Source organism: Pogona vitticeps, chromosome 2 (genome assembly GCF_051106095.1).
Source record: "Pogona vitticeps strain Pit_001003342236 chromosome 2, PviZW2.1, whole genome shotgun sequence".
Lineage (NCBI taxonomy): Eukaryota > Metazoa > Chordata > Lepidosauria > Squamata > Agamidae > Pogona > Pogona vitticeps.
The window spans coordinates 136,383,169-136,402,905 of NC_135784.1; the positions used below are offsets into that span (position 1 = coordinate 136,383,169).

Here is a 19,737-nt window from a genome sequence, read left to right on the forward strand (position 1 = left end):
CACAACCAATGGCGACACATCATGGGTGTGGCAGTGCAACATCTGGAGGGCTGCATGTAACTCATCCCTGTCCTAATATCTACTAGTGGCTTGAAGTCCAAGCGGGGGGGGGGGGGAAGGCTTCACCCAGTTGTTTCTGGGAGAGCACTCTCCAATACAGTCAGATCACATCTGTATCTTCAAAAAGTTCTCATGGAAAATTTTATCCAGAAAGGGGGTGTGTGGGAATCTCTTTCAAGAGCTGGTCAGCAAAAGGTTTACATTTTCCAGAAGAATATTTTGCTGTGAGATAACAGCTCAACCAAGTTCCTCATCGCTTTTCACTGCTAAGGAAGAGAGAATAGAGCTAGCAGATCCCTCTGCAAGGGGTTTGCTGAGGTAATATGCCAGGGGAAAAACAAGAACTCTTAGGACCCAGGGGAATCCACAGAAGATCCTCTCATGCATTCAATATGAGGAGTTCCTCCCCTCCCTGGTCAGGGATTCTCAAGTGTCCTAGTAACAAAGCTGCCTCCCTCTCTCTTTGGGGCAGCTGCTTTCCTAGGTCCCTCTCATTCTTCTTCGTTTTCTAGTCCTCTACTGTCCCCTCTCTTCCTTCCTAATGAAATGGCCAGGGACTAAGGCTGCAGCATGAATGACCACTACCACAGGGCGGCCAGGGATGGCTATCTGGATTTGCTAAAAGAAGCCACCAAGAAGGAACTGAACTCCCCCGATGAGGATGGCATGACCCCGACCCTATGGGCTGCCTACCATGGCAACCTGGACGCATTGAGGCTAATAGTTAGCCGAGGGTAAGTCCGCCTGAGTTTTCCCCCAAGTATGTTTTGCTTGAGTTCAGGCTTCAGTGAAGCTCCTCGCATTTCTTTCTGCTTGACAAGTCACTGACAAGCAGGGAAGGCACTAAAGATATATTATAGCCTTTATAAAGACAGAATTCAAAGCTGGGTGGACTAGTTTTCTCATACACGGGGGGGGGGACAATTGTGTTTGTTTTCTATAAACCTATGCATTTCTGAACTTACTGATGAAGGCTGCCTTTCACATGTTCAGAAACACAAAGCTTCAGTTTTGTGCAGGTCTCATATGGAAAGATAGTCAAGAGAGCATCCTACCTTTTATCAGCTTGTGTGTTTGTGTGTGGTAACCATGCCTGTGTGATCCTAGAATGGGAAACCCTGACACTGTGTCAGTCAAGTATTTGCTAAAATGAATGCTAATCTTCTATCTTTTGGTCTTTGTAGTTGTTAACCCTTTGTTGTTTATATATGGATAGAGTGTGGCAATAGTTTCAAAGGGGAAGGGTTCAGAGAGGTGTTGTATTGCCACAGGCAATATTTCCTTTGTCCCACTATTGTCTCCTGAAAAAAAAATGCAGCTTTCCCCCCAGCTTTGATGTTTGAAGAGGAATTTAGATGAATCCACTAAGCTAATATGCTGAAAAGGTCTGTCAAAAACGCTGCTTGAATTTATATGGTTATTATACCACAACCCCTGATAATGTTAATTACAGAAGGAGAAGATCTATGAGAGGAAGACAAGGTAACCAATAATTGGATTTGTTACCTGGATTCCTCTGCTTCGTGTACAGGGTCTCTGCCTCCCAAAGTCTGAATGTTACAAAAGGAAAAAACCAAGCATTTTGCAGGAGCATAACTGGCTGAGATTGAGGGTTTGTTTCTCTTGGGTTAAGACTTCCTTTCTTTATGATCATGGAAGTAGATCGACTGTGCACGAATAACTAGAAGTCTTCATTTCAGCCACTGCCAGAACAACTTTGTGAAACAGGACTGCTGTTATAACCCCTTTAAAGAGGATCCAAGATTGAGAGACAGAGACTTGTCTGACGATATATGCAGTCAGTCTGCAGAAATAGTTTGGGCTCTGCTGAAACCTATGAAGTTATATATTGAAGCCACTCTCCTTTCTGAAGTACAACAGCAACACAAGGTCTAGAGATTGTTAGTAAGGAAAGACAGGCATCTCTCAGAAGTTGTTTTAGAAAACTAGTTTCACTAATGCAGCAGACGTAGCTAAGTAAAGGACACATGATCTGGGAACCAATGCTTGGCCCTACATTGAAGCTTCTTGATATCTATGATTCAACCTACACACATTTTTACATGTTATGCTTCTCATTTTTAGTATCAAGTATGGATAGCTTCCTACTGTCATACAAACTATGCCCCCTTCTTGTTCAGCATGATTGCAAGCCATATTCAGCTCCAAGGAACTGCTCAGTGGTCTAGATATCTGGCTGCAGAGCCAGAGGTTGGGAGTTTGATTCCTCCGATGTGCTTCTTTGACAGGAGCTGGACTCAATGATCCATAGGGTCCCTTTCCAGCTCTGCAGTTCCAAGATGATGAAAAATTCGCTATCAAGTAAACTGCACATAACCTATCACAACATCGGTCATAACTCTCATCTGGGCAAATTGTTCCTATTCTTTTCTTTTTGGCTGTTTCATATCTTGCTTCTTATTCACAACTTCCCCTACTTACAAGCTACTTCCAAATAACCTTTCAGTTCAGGGGAAGCTCATCGGGTGTGGAAATAATTTTACCATAACAAATCCTTGCAGAAAATGCCCCTCTGATACTTTCAACTGGGAATAGATGGTCCCAGCAGAGAGTCTTCCTTGCCGCTCAGCAAGTGTTTAATGAACTGCAAAAAATATGTGCTTGCTGTCAGTTGGAGGGTATAGCACAGAGAAACGCTCATGCCCTTTTGGTGATGAATGTTATTAGCAAAAAGACAGATAGAGCTCAGGCTGTAAAAGGTGCCTTCATCCTTAGCGACAGTTTATTAGAGAGAAAAGGCATACACTCTGTTGTCTAATTAAAAGCAGAGCACATAATTAACAAGGAGGATGAAAGGATGAGGATTTGCTGTGTAAGAGATGGAAATTGACTGAAGCTCAGTGTTAGCGGGACACCTTATGTTATCTGTTTCCCTGCACCATTAATAGCAATAGAACTTATTAGCTGAAATCCTGTTGTATAGCTTTATGCCACATAAGGCATAAGAGCCTCGTGGCGCAGTGGTTAAAACGCCGTACTGCAGCTAAAACTGTGCTCACAACCTGGGGTTCAAATCCCAGGTAGCCGGCTCAAGGTTGACTCAGCCTTCCATCCTTCCGAGGTCGGTAAAATGAGTACCCAGCTTGCTGAGGGGGCAATGTGTAGCCTTTATAATTAAAATTGTAAACCGCCCGGAGAGTGCTTGTAGCGCTAAGGGGCGGTATATAAGTCCAATAAATAAATAAATAAATAAATAAGGCTTTTGACATCACCAGCTGCAGTTTTTTTTAATTATACATTTCCAATCCCACCACCCCAAAGGTTCTGAGGCTCCATTGGAATTCCTTTCATTGGGGACAAAAATCAATGCTGATGCCAGTAAAATCATTCAGCAGTGGCAATTTTCAGTCATTAAAGACTTTGTCCCTTGTCAATTTCCTGCTGATGAAAGAGATTTCATGGGAACCTTGGGACTTTTGGAGGAGGAATGGGAAATGTTTATTTCCAAAAACATTGCTGCAGCTGAAGAGACCATCAGCCTTACCTGGCGCAAGTGACACTGCTAGATTTCAGCCACTGTATTAGTACACAAGGCTTCTTCATACTGATGAAAGGGAAATGAGCACAGAGCCAACACTGTTGTAAATAAGGTGGCCATGTGCCCCATTTTATAGAGAACTACCCTCTGTTTGAAGGGTTTTCCAGTTCAAGTCCAGATTGAGGATGAAGAATAACAAGAAGGTCAGGCAGGATGCTTGGTGTTGATCATCAAGTAACACCTAAACAGGCACATAAGGGTGCCCAGTCAGAGACTCTCTTGAAATTTTTCAGAGAATGGTGTTCAGAGACCAACCCATACAGATCTCTGGCAGGGCACATCATCCTATAAAGGAAAATGACTGAGCGTGGAAATCCATTCCTAGTTCTTTCAAAAACCTGTTTTTGAGCCAAATAAGACTCAAAGTATCTTACTTTAAAGGAAGATTTTGTTTCCTGGTGTGATTCTCCTATTATTAGTTGTATTATCAATCAGTACTTGCATCTTGGTAGAGTTGGAGCTTCCTGTGTTCTCAGGGTCACAAACTTGGCTGTGGCCCACACCTCTCATCTACATCATAAATACAGTCTTTCCACTAGAACAAGAGTGATTATTTCTAAATCTGAAAATATAAATACATATATTATCATATGCTGCTTTGATGCTGATCAGTGTGTTCTCTCTCTCTATCTCTCTCTCTCTCTCTCTGGCAATGTATAAATGGCCACCTTTTATGTAGAGAACACTGGGCTGAGGTCATTTGGACTCCTTGCAGGACAACTACTTTTAGCATTTCTAAACAACTCCTGCAGGTTTTCTGTAGAATGAAAGGCTTCTTTCGTTCTTTTCCAGGATTAGGTAGCTGGATAGGCATTGCTGGTTGTGCCACCTGATCACAAATGGCAAGGGCGCAACTCTGGACTTCTCCAGACCCTTCTAAGAAGATGGCTTCTCTCACTGTCTATACTTTAGATATTGTGGCAAAATCCAGTCATAGAAAAGCTGCATACGGAAGAAAAAAAAACAGAAGTGTTTGGTGGGGTTTTTTTTTTTGCCTCTTCCAGACTTCTCTTCTCATAATGGGTTGTGTTGCCCATTTTGCAACCAGTATGAGACTGGGTGAGCGGGAGAAGGAGAGCCTGCCCAGAGGAGGGGAATACTTATGCAATGGCCCTTATGTGATTATGCAAGTGGATCAAATTCTGCTATGTGCCTTTGAACACAGGCCTCAATGTTCTCCCTTTGAAAGCTCAGTATCCACTGCCCACATTTAAATTTTCAACCTGCAGGTGGGCAATAATGTTGTGTGTCTATGTGTCCTTCAGCATAAATACCATGTGTGTCTCTCCTCCAGCCCAGGCAGTGGGTGAAGGCCCAGTTGCCAGGAAGAAAGAAGGATGTGGTGTCGATCTGCCCTGTTCATTACTCAGATAAAAGGGCTCTTTCATCCTTCTGGCTATGCTCTAATTAGGGAAAAGAACACAGTTAATGTGATGGCTGGGAGGCTAGCTGGCACTGGATGCCGCAGGCTCCAAGAGACAATCATTCCTCAGTGTACATTTTTGACATCCTCTTTGAGTGGAGGTGCCCACATTGGGAGGCAGGCCAGCTTACGATTAGTTGGGATCAACAACAAGCAGCTTCGTGAGAGCAGGTGGATGAGAAGTCACCTTCTGACAAAGTGGCCGGATGCTGTTTTGGAAACAGGAGTCTGATATAAAAGAGTGGTTTTACTATTCTTATTTTATTCCTGAGTAAGTGGAAGAGACTGCCTTATTTTAAAGGGTTGTGATTCCGTGGAGGTCTAAAGGAATGCAGCCAGAACAATGCAACATACTGGCTGGGGAATTCTAGGAGTTGTAGTCCAACACATCTGGAGGGCACCAGGATGGGGAACATGGAAACACGGGATTGGAGTTCAGGTTGCGGGATGGCTTAGGCCCTGGCTTTACTAATACTTCCAGCTTAGAACTTGAATTTCTGCAGCTGCCTGTTCTAGGAAGCCGCAGAACCCTGTGAGAAAAAGGGTACATACTAAATCTGTGCCCCAGGTAAAGATGAATCCGATCTAAGCAGCGTTTAAGGAGACTCTGTCATACCTAGAAAAGGGATGTATAAGGAAGATGTTGTATATCTGCAGTGAGCAAAGCTAAAGGCATGCACAAGACATGGCACTTATCCAACTTGCATATAGCTTTTGTGTTTACCTGAGTGTATCTTTCTACAGTGTCAAGTGAGAATCGCACAGGTGCATGTTGTTCTATAACACCAAGGGCCTGGAAACAGCAGCATGCAACAAAAATTGTTTCTGTTACCATAAGCGTTTTATATAAGGGTAGGACAAATGTGAAGTGTGATTTAGCAGCTATAGTGTTAACACAACCCACGAAGATCCGTTTTCAAGGAACTGACTCTACCAGGATATCACCTGGCAGCCTTGGAGAATTAAATCTCTCAGTCTCAGTTCCCGGTCTTTAAAATGGAAATCTCATGTCCGTAGAATGCAAGGGAAAAGAACACATACAGTACAGGATATGTGCCAGTTATGGCTCATTGATGAAACAGGGGAGGCAAATCACCACAACATTTCAAGGGAAGGGGACCCATCACCCTGCTCCCATTAAGAACTGCCTATGTATATACTTTTGCAATGTCTTTTGTATCCTTCATGTGAGGTGCCCTAGGCAACTACCACTGAGTACTAGCACTACCTACCTTAAATGGTTACAATATAGAAGTATGGCCTAGGGAAGGGTGAATATTTGCGCAATGGACAGATTTTGTCTAGCTTCGCTTGCATTCTGCTGCCCTTGGGCATGGTTGCTTGTGTTTCCTAAACTATACCCACTTCTGGAAGCCCACTAATTTCTCCCTTCTCCTTTTCTTGGAGGCCCAATCTAAGAGGCATCTCTTTTCCCACATCAGTTTTCTTTCCCTCTCACACCTTGCTTCCTCTATTTTTCCATACACATCTTGTTTGTGTGATCTTCCTTGTCTTCTCCACCATGGCCCTCACGTAACTACTGAATTTATATCCTTCATTGAAGGAAATGTATGCATATCCTTGAGCATTTAGGCTGTTAAGACTTACTTTAATGAGTTCTGTTCGTTTAATTCAGCCCAAACATATTAATATTTTACAAAAGCAGACAGTGGACCTGAAGATTTAGATCAGAGCCAGGCCTGTGATGATATTCCTGTCAGGCTACACTTGGTAATAATCTAGACTTTTCAGATTTAATGCATATGGTATGTAATAGTTATCACTTGTACAGATCCTCAGGAAGCACATCAGTCATTTGGTCTGAGGTAAGAGCATTAGTAGATTACTAGACAAAATGTGTGAATTGCTGTATCTTGATGATAGTGAGGGTTATAAATATGCTAAAAGGAAGGTGCTGATTAGATTACTGGTTAATAATGCCACAAAATTGCTGTAGGCTAGGATGTTGCTAAGTCTTCCTCTCCTAGCAATTTCTGAGTGGTACTTTCATCAGAGAAATAATCAGGTTTGCAAATACTAGCTGATTATGTTTCCTTCTGCTCTCTGATGATGAATGTCATTGTGCTGGGAAGGAAGTTCAGGAGGGGAAAAAAAGATAATCATGGAATGTTAGTCATTCATAGTTATCCAAAGAATGGATTAATATATGTTAAAGACAGACCACTGTCTTGCTAACACTATGATACTAATGTAGGATGATACCTTATGTAATGGGGAAACATTTGCCTGTTATTTATTTATTTAACTTATATGCCGCCCACACTACCCAAATGTCTCTGGGCAGATTTTCTTTGTAATGCTAAAACCCCTTGTCATTCAGCAGTGGGAAACCAAGTACAAAGTAAACCTTCATATAGTATATGGGCTCATGATGGAATTTGCAACCACAAGATATAATGATAGCTGCCAGCTTGGATGGCTTTGAAAAAAAGATTAGATAAATTCATGGAAGTCAAGACCATCAACAGCTTCTAGTCAGGATGGCTATGTCCTACTTCAACGTCATAGACCGTAATACTACCCAATACACCTTACAAAGGAACGTGAGTGGAAAGGTACATTTATACTTTTGTCTGGCTTGTGGGTGTCCCAGAGGTGGACTTCCAAGACCACTGGAAATAGAGGACAAAACATGTGGGACTTGATGGGTTATTGGTCTGATCTAACATGGCCTTTCCCCCGTTCTTTCAGATAACTTCCTAAAGATGGTGGTCTTAACCCATCTCCTAAAAAAAGCATTGCAAGGGACCACCTTTGGATAGCTTAGTGGCCCTGTTCCTGTAAGAGCAACACAACACAACAGAACTTCAAAAGGTTCCCTTATCTCCTCCTCATGACGGTACCACTAACTTGGGAAAAGCCTCATCTGTTACCGTACATTTTTATCTGTTACGTATTATTAAAACTTGGGAACCCAGCCAAATAAAGAGGGAGGCAATCTTAAATAACTGTGATGATTCAAATACTATGTATGGAAACAATCAGGGCCTAATTTATAGTTTTACAGCACTATCCATGGTAACAAACAGAAGGGGTGAGTATCGCTGTGATATGATAATGTGTGATTCATAGGCAGCTTGCAGGTTTATCTACAGTATAAAACATTTTAAGAAAAGCAACAGTAACACTTAAAAGCACTAATACTGATGACTCAGCAACATAAAGTGCTTTGAAGTGAGGAAACACCACAATACCTAAAAGCATTGGGCAAGCATTAGGGCCCATTAACATTATTATTGCATGTTAGTGGACCTGGTATTCTTGTTGACTGGAAACTGCTATAACTCTACCTTCCCCAGAGTCCTACCTGTTGCAAAGGGATTTTCCCCATTGTTTCCTGCTGTTTGCTGACTACCTTCTTCAGTTTGTTTTGCAATTTAATAATTGCATATAATTGTGCTTTTTGTGTAACCCATGTTATTATATGGGTTGACCAGATCTTTGCTAGAAATAAGTTTCTGGTATCGATCAAGAGAGAGGGACATTTCCTGACAAGTCTCATTTTCTTCCACTCTCTCTCACACAGGGCTACCTTGGGCTGTTTTTGGCCTCTCAAAGCAGTTGTGCTCAGCACGGCATGCATTATACCACCAGCTAGTGTAGGGGGGCAGAGGAGGCAGGATATAGGAATCATATACTATGAGACCAAATGAAAAGTACCCTGATCTGTTTCTTGGCAACAAAACAGCCCCAGACATGATGTCTTTTTGCAGTGACAAGGAACACCCAAATTAAATATGTTGTGTACAATTGAGTGTCTGTCCCATTTTTTAAACTTATAATCATGCATGTGGGGCCCCCATCTTGACTGGGACCACCACAGATGGGTAGAGGAGTTTGTTTCCCATCGATTCATGCAGATTTCCTCGGAGCAGCCCAGGTTGGAGAAGAAACAAACAGACACCCTCTAAAAGAAGAGTCCAGCAGTGATGACTGTAGTAGCAACCCACTGAATTCACATTGAACCTGATGTAACATAAGAAGAGTCCACAGGAAGAAGTTGCCTAGTGGAAGAACAATATTTTTCTCAATTTCCCCGCTAGAGACACGAATCTTTGCTTATTTCATTTTCACAGTACAAACCAAAACATTCATGAGTTTTCTCCCCACTGGATAGGATAGAAAGGATTTTTGTGCATTTTTCACATTTTGGGATTTTGTTGTCAAAAGTTTGGAAAAGCATTTTTGCTCCAAAACAAATTTTGCTCAAAAGACTCGTTTTGTCTTGGAATTTTGCTCAAAATGCAAGGTTTTAATATAAGATGCAAAGGTTTCCGTGCAGAGTTCAATGGTTTTCTACAAAATACAGCCCTTTTTTCTAATGCTGCTGATAGGGAAATGAGTCTAGTCTTTTTACTGTGCTCATGCAGGAGCACAGGGTGTCTCAAAGGTGTCAAGATACCCTTCTTTGGCAGGGAGGAAACAATTTGTGGACATTTCTGACTTCCTTATTCCCTGGGTCTTGCTTAAGCACGAATTCCACACAATGAGGCTCTGAGGCTGCTTTGTGGTGTAAAATAACAATGGCTTGCTGTGAGAGAGGGGAGACGGAAGGTAGTATCCTTTGATTTTGTCCTCCCTTTTCACATAGGTAAAGGTAAAGGTTCCCCTTGACAATTTTTGTCCAGTCGTGTCCGACTCTAGGGGGCGGTGCTCCTCCCCGTTTCCAAGCCATAGAGCTAGCGTTTTGTCCGAAGACAATCTTCTGTGGTCACATGGCCAGTGCGACTTAGACACGGAACGCCGTTACTTTCCCACCGAGGTGGTCCCTATTTATCTACTTGCATTTGCATGCTTTCGAACTGCTAGGTTGGCGGGAGCTGGAACAAGCGATGGGCGCACACTCTGTCACGTGGATTCGATCTTACGACTGCTTGGTCTTCTGACCCTGCAGCACAGGCTTCTGCGGTTTAGCCCATAGCGCCACCATGTCCCTTTTCACATAGGCCTCCGCAACCAATTCGAATGCACATGGGTTCATTCAGTAAGACATAAACAAGACCTCACATACGCTCTGCTCCCAGAGCAAGCACCGGTGCTCTGCGCACAGCTTCCCTGGCTCTTTAACCAAAGGCCATCAATAATTTATTCCCCTCTTGCAATTCATGAAATATTGATATTTCCCCTGAACTCCCCACTACTGATAGGCCAATATCAAGGTGAAGGGATGAGGATGGGTGAACCTGAGAGTCCAAAGGAGTCTGCGGCCAGCTAACTCACCTAAGGCACAAAGCAAGCAGGAACCTGCTCTGATGCTTTGCTGCCAGACAATTTCACGTTGTCCCTCGTCCCCTGTCACTTTTTTGCCCACTTCATTTTTTCTTCTTCTTCTGGATGTGGAAAATGTCACTGAGTTTTATGAGCCATCAAGGCTAGCTGCCAAACGGTGAGAAGTCATGGCTCAGCTCTCCGAGAACCTTACTAAGATTGGGAAACGCCTGAGAAGTCATGAGGTTTTCAATGTTATTATTTAAAAGGCCGTCTCCTGCCTCAGCCCATGAAATTCAAAGCAGCTGACAACTTTTCCTCCCAGGGAGAATATAAGCAAGATGAGGGGAGAAATAGGTACGCTTCCTTGAGCATGAAAGACATGATATAAAATAATTAAAAACTGTATGTTGAGTCTCATTTTTGCAGAGGTAAGTCAGATAATTCACTTATTAGGCTAGATTTGATTATAAGCACCAGCCCGAGTGACCAGACCTTTGAAAAAGTTACTCTTTTGTACCATAGCTTTCAGTATATTCTGCTGGCTTTTCCAGGCTGTGATAGCATCTAGGAAAGCACCAAGTATCATTCCACTGTTTGCGCCCTACCAGAGAAAAACTGGACTGTTGAGGCAGTGACATTGGTGGAAACAGCTGTAGGAAGTGGGATGAGACGGAGTGTGGAAGAAGGAGGCATAATTTTCACTCCCATTCCCAAGTAAAACTAGAGTCTTCTTAATATGAGTTATTAGGTAACAAAATTAGGTATTACATCTCCCCCTTCTAAATCTTAAATCTGATGAAATCTGAGAATGGTGGTGAATAGGATGTTCATACTTGTTTCTGCAATGTGTTACGTGCATTCAAGTCACTTCTGAGGTGATCAAGTTATAGTTCACTACTGCCACCCCTCCCAGTAAATTTCCATAATCCAGCAGAGATTTGAGTTATACAGTCTGTCACTCTATATCCACTACGCCACACTGGCTTTCATCGTTTGTGCAGTGTCTCCAGTGAATCTGAGAAGCAAGGATTCACTCTGTTCACCTAAGTGTCTTTACAAAAAAAGTTCAAGAAGGCCAAACAGAGCATGCATCAAATATCTGTGCTTCAGAAAGAGATTCACACTGTGCAGTTGCTGTATCTCAAAAAGGATATTTTACCAGAGTTACAGACAATGTGGCTTTCCATTCCTAAGCTGCCTCTGTTCTCCCACCACTTCTTCAGCCTTTTTTGTTTCCAAAATAATCTATTAAGGAGGAAAGAAGGATTAATTCCAATATGTCCTTTGGTTGGTAGTGTTAGAAGCCCTCTCTCTTGCAACATCCCTACCTGTAACGAATATCTTCTTTTTGACATTCTCAAGAAGCTTTCCCATAATTGTTTCTTTATTGCAGTTTATGTCATGGAGGAAGCAGTCTTGAAATAGTTACGGTTAAATGATAAAACATGTGAACAAAGGCAAAAGGTGGCAATCAGATTATTGGGAGATGAATCAGATTATTGGGCAATCAGATTATTGGGATATGTCTAAGGAAAAGGGAAGCCCACAATAGCAAGTTTTGCATAAACAGAAAATCTCACAGGGCTAAAGATAACTAAATGCTTTGTAACTGGATAAGGATATAGACGGATACGAAGTATTTTTTTGTGTGTAAGGTTTACAGTTATGATTTTGTGGGCTCATCTGTCTTCCTTCCCAAGATAATTGACAAGTAATAGCAGACACATGAGTAAAATAAGAGAATAAAAACATACAATTTGATTGTTTATGCTTTTCTGCAAGTCCTTATGAACAGCTATGTACATGTCTCCTTGAGAACTAATTGCTGTCTCCTATATTATTTTAGGGGTGACCCAGACAAATGTGATATCTGGGGGAACACGCCTCTCCATCTGGCAGCAGCCAATGGCCATCTGAATTGTTTGTCCTTCCTGGTGTCTTTTGGGGCCAATATTTGGTGTCTGGATAATGACTACCATACACCACTGGACATGGCAGCCATGAAGGGCCACATGGAGTGTGTGCGTTACTTGGATTCCATAGCTGCCAAGCAGAGCAGCCTCAACCCCAAATTGGTGGGCAAGTTGAAGGATAAGGCCTTCAAAGATGCAGAAAAGCGCATTAAGGACTGTGTGAAGATGCAGAAGAAGCACCATGAAAGGATGGAGAAGAGGTACAAGAAGGAGATGTCTGACTACTCGGACACCATGAGCTTCTCCAGCTACTCCAGCAGCACTTTGAGCAGGAGGTTCCAAAACATGTCTATGATGACTTCCTTGCCATATTCTCAGGCCACCATTCATGGCACCGCCAAGGGCAAGACCAAGATTCAGAAAAAGCTGGAAAAGAAGAAGCAAGTGGATGGGACTTTCAAAATCTATGAGGATGGGAGGAAAAGTGTGAGGTCCCTGTCTGGCTTACAGCTGGGCAACGATGTTATGTTTGTGAAACAAGGCACGTATGCTAGTCCAAAAGAGTGGACCCGGCGCAACATTCGCGATATGTTTCTGACTGATGAAGACACCGTCTCCCGTGCCATAAGTGATCCAGGTTTGCACATGGACTCAGCCCATTCTGAAGTCAGCACTGATTCTGGTCATGATTCTTTATTCAATCGCCCTGGGCTTGGCACCATGGTTTTCCGTAGGAACTATGTCAGCGGTGGACTTTTTGGGATCGGTCAGGATGATCCCATGCTGGGGGAGGGTAACATGGATAGAATGGGTATTAAACTTCACAGCCACCTGCAGCGCTCGCCAAGTCTCAACGACAGCATCGGCAGTGCCAACAGCCTGCAGGAGAGGAATGTGGAGGAGCTGCCATGGGATGAGATGGAACTGGGCCTGGATGATGATATTGAACCTGAAACCAGCCCCTTGGAGACCTTCCTGGCATCCTTGCATATGTTTGAGTTCATCTCTATCCTTAAGAAGGAGAAGATCGATCTGGAAGCTCTTATGTTGTGTTCGGACAATGATCTGAAAAGCATCAACATTCCACTGGGGCCCAGGAAAAAGATCCTGGATGCCTGCCAGAGGAGGAAACAGACTTTGGAGAACCCCAATATCATAGAAGACAGTGACTTGTAAGCAACAGAGCCCTAGCTTCATACTCATGGATACACATGGGTCTTCAACACGTGATGAGCCTAACTTAGAAGGGCCCTTCTTATGTATACATCACGTTATGTATTTGAAGAATAAGCACTTGTACCTCAGTAGATCAAGATGTTAGAAGAGCCTCTGCGTTATGTATGACAGGAACTTGCCAGCTGAGCCGACAACACTTGATTGACAAAAAGGAATTTATACAAATGTTTCAGTAGTACTGCAAGCGGGGTGCATAACAGTGGAGATGCTCACTATCCTGAGGTAATGTTCTGGAACAATCTTGGATCTGGATTCTTATTATTACCTGGGTAAGGGTATTTTTGGTGTCGTCCTAATTTATATTCACCAACATGGGCCTTAGGGCATGTCTATACTGGCCCTTTTTCGGTAGACTGGTGCAGTCTAAATAGAGTCATTTGAGGACACGTGGAGGTATAACATGCCACTTAGTTTGATCCTCACATCCAAACAGCATATGGACCTCAGTCTACCCTATTTATTCCAGCTTCTTCCACTGTCAATTTCAGGTAGCGTGAAGTAGCTTAGTAAGTGAGCCACTTCTGGATACTGGCAAACTGAATGCTTCCCTTAAGTGAATTTATTAAGTTTTGTCTGTGGTGGACCATCACTTATGCTCTGCATAACTTAGATTAATTTTCTTTAAAAATCTTTGCCTTATGTGTAGTGATGATCAAGAAACTTCCCGCATCTGTGGTTTTGACTGGCACTTCACACAAGGCAAAGAAAAATAAATTTATTCTAGTTAAATTAATCGGTAGTGGTCTACCAGAGGGAAAAATAAATCACTTCCCCTACCCCACTCCCAAAGTATTCAATTTGCCGATATCCAGAAGTGGCTCATTTATTCAGCTGCTTCATGATGCCGGAAATTGACAGTGGAAGGAGTCTTGGCAGCTTTGATGGTTGCAAACCTCAATTTTGGTCTGTTCCCAGATGTGCCAGAAACAGTACAAACTACAGCGAAGCTACCCACACTAAAGCCCCTGACCAGGGCTCAAAAACGTTTGGTTATGGGCATCCTGAGGGTGGATTGGTTTGCTCTAGTGATTAGGTTGCCTGATTGCTGTTTAAAAAATTGAGCAAACCAAACCATCCCTGCAGCCCATCGAACAGAGGGTCAAATGCCGGTCTGATTGAGCCCTTTGTCATGCCCAGACAAAGAACAACAACAGACTTCAGAAGGCAGACCCTCTATTAGACTCCCCTGCCTTTCCCACCCCCCTCTTCTCTGTTCTTGCTCCCATTGTAGCCCTTTTCTTTCTTGATTCATTACACAAAGGGAGTCATAATAAAGCCACTGTCTGGGCTCTATTGCTTCAGTTTGCAAATGGAGGCTGAGAGGATTGACTTTCGTCTCTCACAGAAATATAGTGTCAGTCCAGGTGTATAAGAACTGAGGTGATCAGCAAGACGTGTTATAGTCAGACTTTCTGTCTGATGCACTAAGTTTCCAATTTGGTTTTATTTCTTTTGGTGGGGAAGAATATTCGATCCTACCTGTCTCCTTTTTATTTTTGAAACAACTGCCACGTGGACATTGTTTTTGTCTGGAGACAAGGACAGTGAGATGTGGGAGGCATTAAGAAGCCTCATTGGTGAGTAACTCTGAGAGAAATGGCAGGAGTGGCTGCTGACTGGACAGCTGTGCTTAAGGTACTAACATTGGCAAGCATTTTGCAGTGCGAGCACATCTTCACACAGCTGCACAGGGTTGACAGAACCTCCCTCTGTTACAGATATGCCCTTTTCCCTTTAGCTGTTGCTTAGAGCACTGGTTCTTAACCTTGGGTTATTCAGGAGTTTTGGACTGCAACTCCCAGAAGCCTTCACCATCAGCTGTCCTGACTGGGGTTTCTGGGAGTTGCAGTTCAAAAGCATCCGAGTAACAAAGGTTAAGAACCACTGAGGTACTGGTCCTTTTCTACTCCATTTACCCAACACTTCCCTGATTCTGTTGGCTGTTTTAAAACAGAAATGGGGGAACCTGTGGCCATCCAGATGCTGAAGGACTTTCATCCCCCCAACCCCTGGACAACCTTGCCAGGAGCGACAGAAATTGGAGCCAAATGGTGACTCAAGGGCCGCAGCTCCTTTACTTTAAAATAATCACCAGGTTACCAACATGGAGGACATTTCCATGTGGGCTTTTCAATGCGCTCCCATTCATCCACCCAAGCAGTTAGATCTGTGGCAAGACCACCACGGTGAGGGAGCTTTCAAAATGTTGAAATTATGTTTGCAAACCAAGTGCCACATCTTCATATCTCCCAGCCTGAAATGGTTATTTGTAAAGTTATTTGTGAAGGGTTAAATACCTATATATTAAAAGCAAGAGAGGCAAAGACCGTAATCTTATACGTAGAGAACTTTGACAGCTTTTGTCCTTTTTTGCTTTGGTTAGTGATTTCTCTGTCGCCCTTCTCTGTGCCTACTCAGCACCTGAATTCATTTTATGTTAACAATTTTTTTCCCATTGCAGATAGCCATTTTTAAGGAGCAAGAAACAACCAGTGCTAAGTTGCCAGAAAATATCTTCCAGAGATCTTTGCAGTAGAAAACCTCAACGCCACACAAAATAAGGGGGCTTCATTCTAGCCGTCTCTCTTCTGTTTTCTGCTTTCCCACCTGTACACATCTGCTGGATTGCAGCCTGGTGCTAAAGAGAACCCTAACCCTTCAGCCTAACTCTAAGAGAATTAGGGGGAGGGGAGATGAACGTTACATAAAACATCTAATTTAAGTAACTAATCTGAATTGTCTGTCTGGGAATATTAGATGCAAATTCAAGACAACATTGTAAAGATTATTTTACTTTTTAAGAGGTGCTGACCACCTGGGAAAATATGGAAACTACCCACCCTTTTATTGGGTGCAGTGTGGGCTACAATCCTCACTTGTGGTCCCTCCAGCTCACCCCAGTCCCCCTCAAAAAATGTTGCTCAGAAAGTCCAATTGTGCCTTCTAGGGAGAACAGGGAACCACTGTGCCATGTTTTGCCCAGCACCACCCATGTCCTTCTACTTCAAGCTTTAATTATTTTTAATGACACTAGAGAGCATAAGGTGGTTTTTCCAGTTTAAAAACATCCTGTTAAAGAAAAACATGTTGGGGATGGGGTGGGGGTGAGTAGGAGTTGGGGTGGCCCTCCAAAGCGCAATGGTGGATGTGTGTGCAGTCCCTATGGCATTTGCTCACTTCTGCATAAGATTTGTGGATGCTGACCAAGGGCTACATTCATGAAGACTAAATCCAAATCAAAGCTTTAGTTTAATTGATTCCATAGCTCCATTCTGGTTGGAGCTAACTGTTTTTATTAGGTCTCCTAATTTATTGCACTTTCATTTCATTCTGTTACTGTTGCATATGTAAATACATGAATTCATTTCCAATCTACTAAAAGTCCATATTCCTTTAGTACTCATTTTAAATATATTGAATCTCTATCCAGCTTGATTTCTCATGGAATGGACCTGAATCAGTCAAAACAGTTAATTCCATTATTGAAGTTCATCAGGAGTGTTGGACTTAAACTCAATCCCGTACAAGACTGAAAAATTGTGAGCACAACTTATAACAAAAACAAAACAAAACAACTGTATCTGGAAAGCCAATGTATATTGAACTACATATAGTTTTTCAGTAGGTGTAATGGGCGCTGACATACAGGTATCCACTGGTTCAGTCATGTAAATGATTATATTGATCTGACCTCTTATATCAAACAACGGCATGGCTTCATCAGTCCACACTTCTTATAACCTACTTCTAAGTTATTCATATTTATCACTATCCAAGCTGTTCTGAGTGTAGAATTAGACAGCTTGGTGACAGGCCCATGTCTTCAGTGCAGGTTGCCACCCAACATCTGTATGCCATGGCAGGAAAATGTCTGCAATTTTCAAATTGAGAAATGGATGTGTATGTATAGAGATGGGGATATTCATAAACGAATAGGAATATCCACCATCCCAGCTGGACCTAACGAGGGTCCGGCCCTTGGGACAGGCCTGTCCATTCATGGATCCCAGCGTTGTGAAGGTCCCGCTCTTCCTGCCAATGGCACCAAGAGCACTGCTGTCTCCCTGCTTGGCTGGCCACTCTAGGCAGGGGGCAGGAGGACGAGTCTCCCCACACAGCTGCTGAGTGGCCAGCCGAGCAGGGAGACAGTGGGGCTCCTGGCTGCATGGGCGAGAAGAGCCGGATCTTCACAGCGCTGGGATGCATGAATGGACGGGATGATACCAGGGGTCAGACCCTCATTAGGTCCAGCTGGGATGGCAATATTCGTATTTGTTTACAAATACAAATATCCCCATCTCTAGTATGTGCTGATTAGAGCCATGGTTCCAAAACTTGGGTCCCCAGACGTTCTTGGACTAAAACCCCCAGAAGCCTTCACCACTAGCTGTGCTGGCCAGGATTTCTGGGAATGCTAGTCCAAGAACATTTGGGGACCCAAGGTACGGAACCACTGGGTTAGAGTGTGGGACGGAGGCTTGGAAGATACAGGTTCAAGCCTCCGCTCGGTCATGAAACTCTTTCAGTGACTCCAGACCAATCAGTCTTCTTCCCACTGGACTACTTCACAGGGTCACTCTGTAGGGAGGAAGAAGCGAGCCACATAACTTTCCTGATCTCACTGGGGGAAAGGGTCACGTGAAGACAACGACTGTAATAAATATGCTGCCTTGCCCAATGGTCCCTCTCGTTGTTTTTCTCCTAATCAGGAGAAATTGTTTCTGATCTTGTTGCTCACCAAGGACAGAAGTGGCTAGATGGAAAAGATGCTGCAAGACAACACCTATGGCTACCAGGCAAAAGACACAGTGCAGCTGTTCTGTTCTTCCTCCTTTAGTGGACTGTCTGCGATAAGGGAAAGGTGGGAAATGGTGCCTAAAGAGAAGAGAGTTACATCCAAAAGACTATTGCTCCGAATGTGGCAAAATACAGTGCAACCAAGCTCTTTACTTATATTACCCATTAAAGTAACATCATGATCTTAGCAGCCGTCGTCCTGCTTTTATTTAGTGGGCTGTTTCTAGAGTAGGCGTTCTGCGATCACTCCTTGTCTTGCACCAAGCCACTTCTCCAATGCGTCCCCTATCTTATACACACAGATACTTGGCAAGAAGCCCAGCTGCAGGGAGTGAGACTTTCTGAGTAAAAAACATGTAGAATTGGGCTTCCGTTTATTAAAAGTACATGCATTTAAAATCTCTACCTTCTGCCGATGCTTGCTATGCATTTACTGTATGCATGTTTGTATGTATGTGTAAGAGGACATTGTTTGTTTGCTGCTTATGTATTAGAGCCCTTGCACTCCATTGCTCACCATTGTCCTGATTATAACATTTTAAAGGAAAATCCTCACTGTATCCTGTCTCTCTTGACTCTGCCTTTGATGTAGACTTATAACTTGGAAGCAGAAATTGCATTGGGGGGGCAGGCTAGAAGAAGGGCCTTATTGCACTAAAGCAGGATTTGTCTGTGGCCAAATTAATGTCCACTGACCAGATCTTGGGAAAATTCCATTCTTGGACCATAGCTCCCAGAATCTCCCAGCCTGCACTGGATATGTAGTCCAAGATTCTGCCACTAAGTTTTACATTACTCGGCTGCCAAGACAGAAGTCCACTGTCTTGCTTGCTCCTGCAGCTTGGACATTTTTTTCTGTGCTCCCAATACCAGGCTTCATCTGCTGTATTTAGATGGTAGCTCTGCTATAACGTTCAGTAAATGTGCTGAGATGCTTGCACTTGACTGAGCAAAGGCCAGCTCACTGGGCAGAGCAAGAGGCTCTCGTATCCCTACTGACCGTTTTTCTGGACAGCAGCAGGAGTGGGCAACGTGTGGCCTTATGAATGCTGCTAGACGGCAACATCCCTTAACGAACGTTTGGGGATGTCTTCCCACCTATACTCAACTGAGTCAGTTTAAGATGTAGGAGATCCACGTGGGAGTGCTTTTGACTCCTCCTGTGCCACCATTGCTAAGATAATGTGACACAACCAAGACTTTTTAAAATCTGCATTTGAGTAAGAATTGGATTTTTTACAGCATTCCTACTTATTTGGAGACCTTCCAGGTGAACAAAACCTTTTCTTCAGACTTTTTGGCTAACATGTGATCTAGACAATGGAGAGGCAGGGCAAGCACATTCCCTCCACCTGCGTTCAGCTCTCCTATAACAATAACACTAAACAGAGCAAGGGGGAGTTTGTTGAACAGCCACACTCCACAGAAAACAATAACAGCAGTAAGGAGTTTCCATGGGGAAGTGAGAGCCCAGTTTCAAATCCTTGCTCTGGGACTCCATTTCTCAGGTTAGCCTG

At 43.3% G+C, this 19,737-nt stretch overlaps 2 protein-coding genes across 4 annotated transcripts in view; one reads left to right on the forward strand and one right to left on the reverse strand.

Moving 5' to 3' along the window:
* Positions 1-19,737, reverse strand: part of OTOP2 (otopetrin 2) — a 57,674-nt gene that overhangs the window by 14,191 nt on the left and 23,746 nt on the right. The gene's annotated exons all lie outside the window — the stretch shown is intronic.
* USH1G (USH1 protein network component sans) lies at positions 27-18,407 on the forward strand. Of its 2 annotated transcripts, none has more exons than XM_072990576.2 (3): positions 27-794; positions 12,121-13,692; positions 15,885-18,407. In XM_072990576.2, exons 1-2 carry the CDS (start codon positions 631-633, stop codon positions 13,361-13,363), a joined length of 1,407 nt encoding a protein of 468 aa, XP_072846677.2. In that variant the 5' UTR covers positions 27-630; the 3' UTR covers positions 13,364-13,692; positions 15,885-18,407. The 2 variants fall into 2 exon arrangements, with proteins under 2 accessions (XP_072846677.2, XP_020661967.3); XM_020806308.3 differs by having other exon boundaries at positions 12,121-13,645.

Coding starts and splice junctions, on each gene's coding strand:
- USH1G (XM_072990576.2), top strand. CDS start 631: ATGAATGACCACTACCACAGGGCGGCCAGGGATGGCTATCTGGATTTG. Junction 795..12,120: donor AGGCTAATAGTTAGCCGAGG/GTAAGTCCGCCT, acceptor ATATTATTTTAG/GGGTGACCCAGACAAATGTG.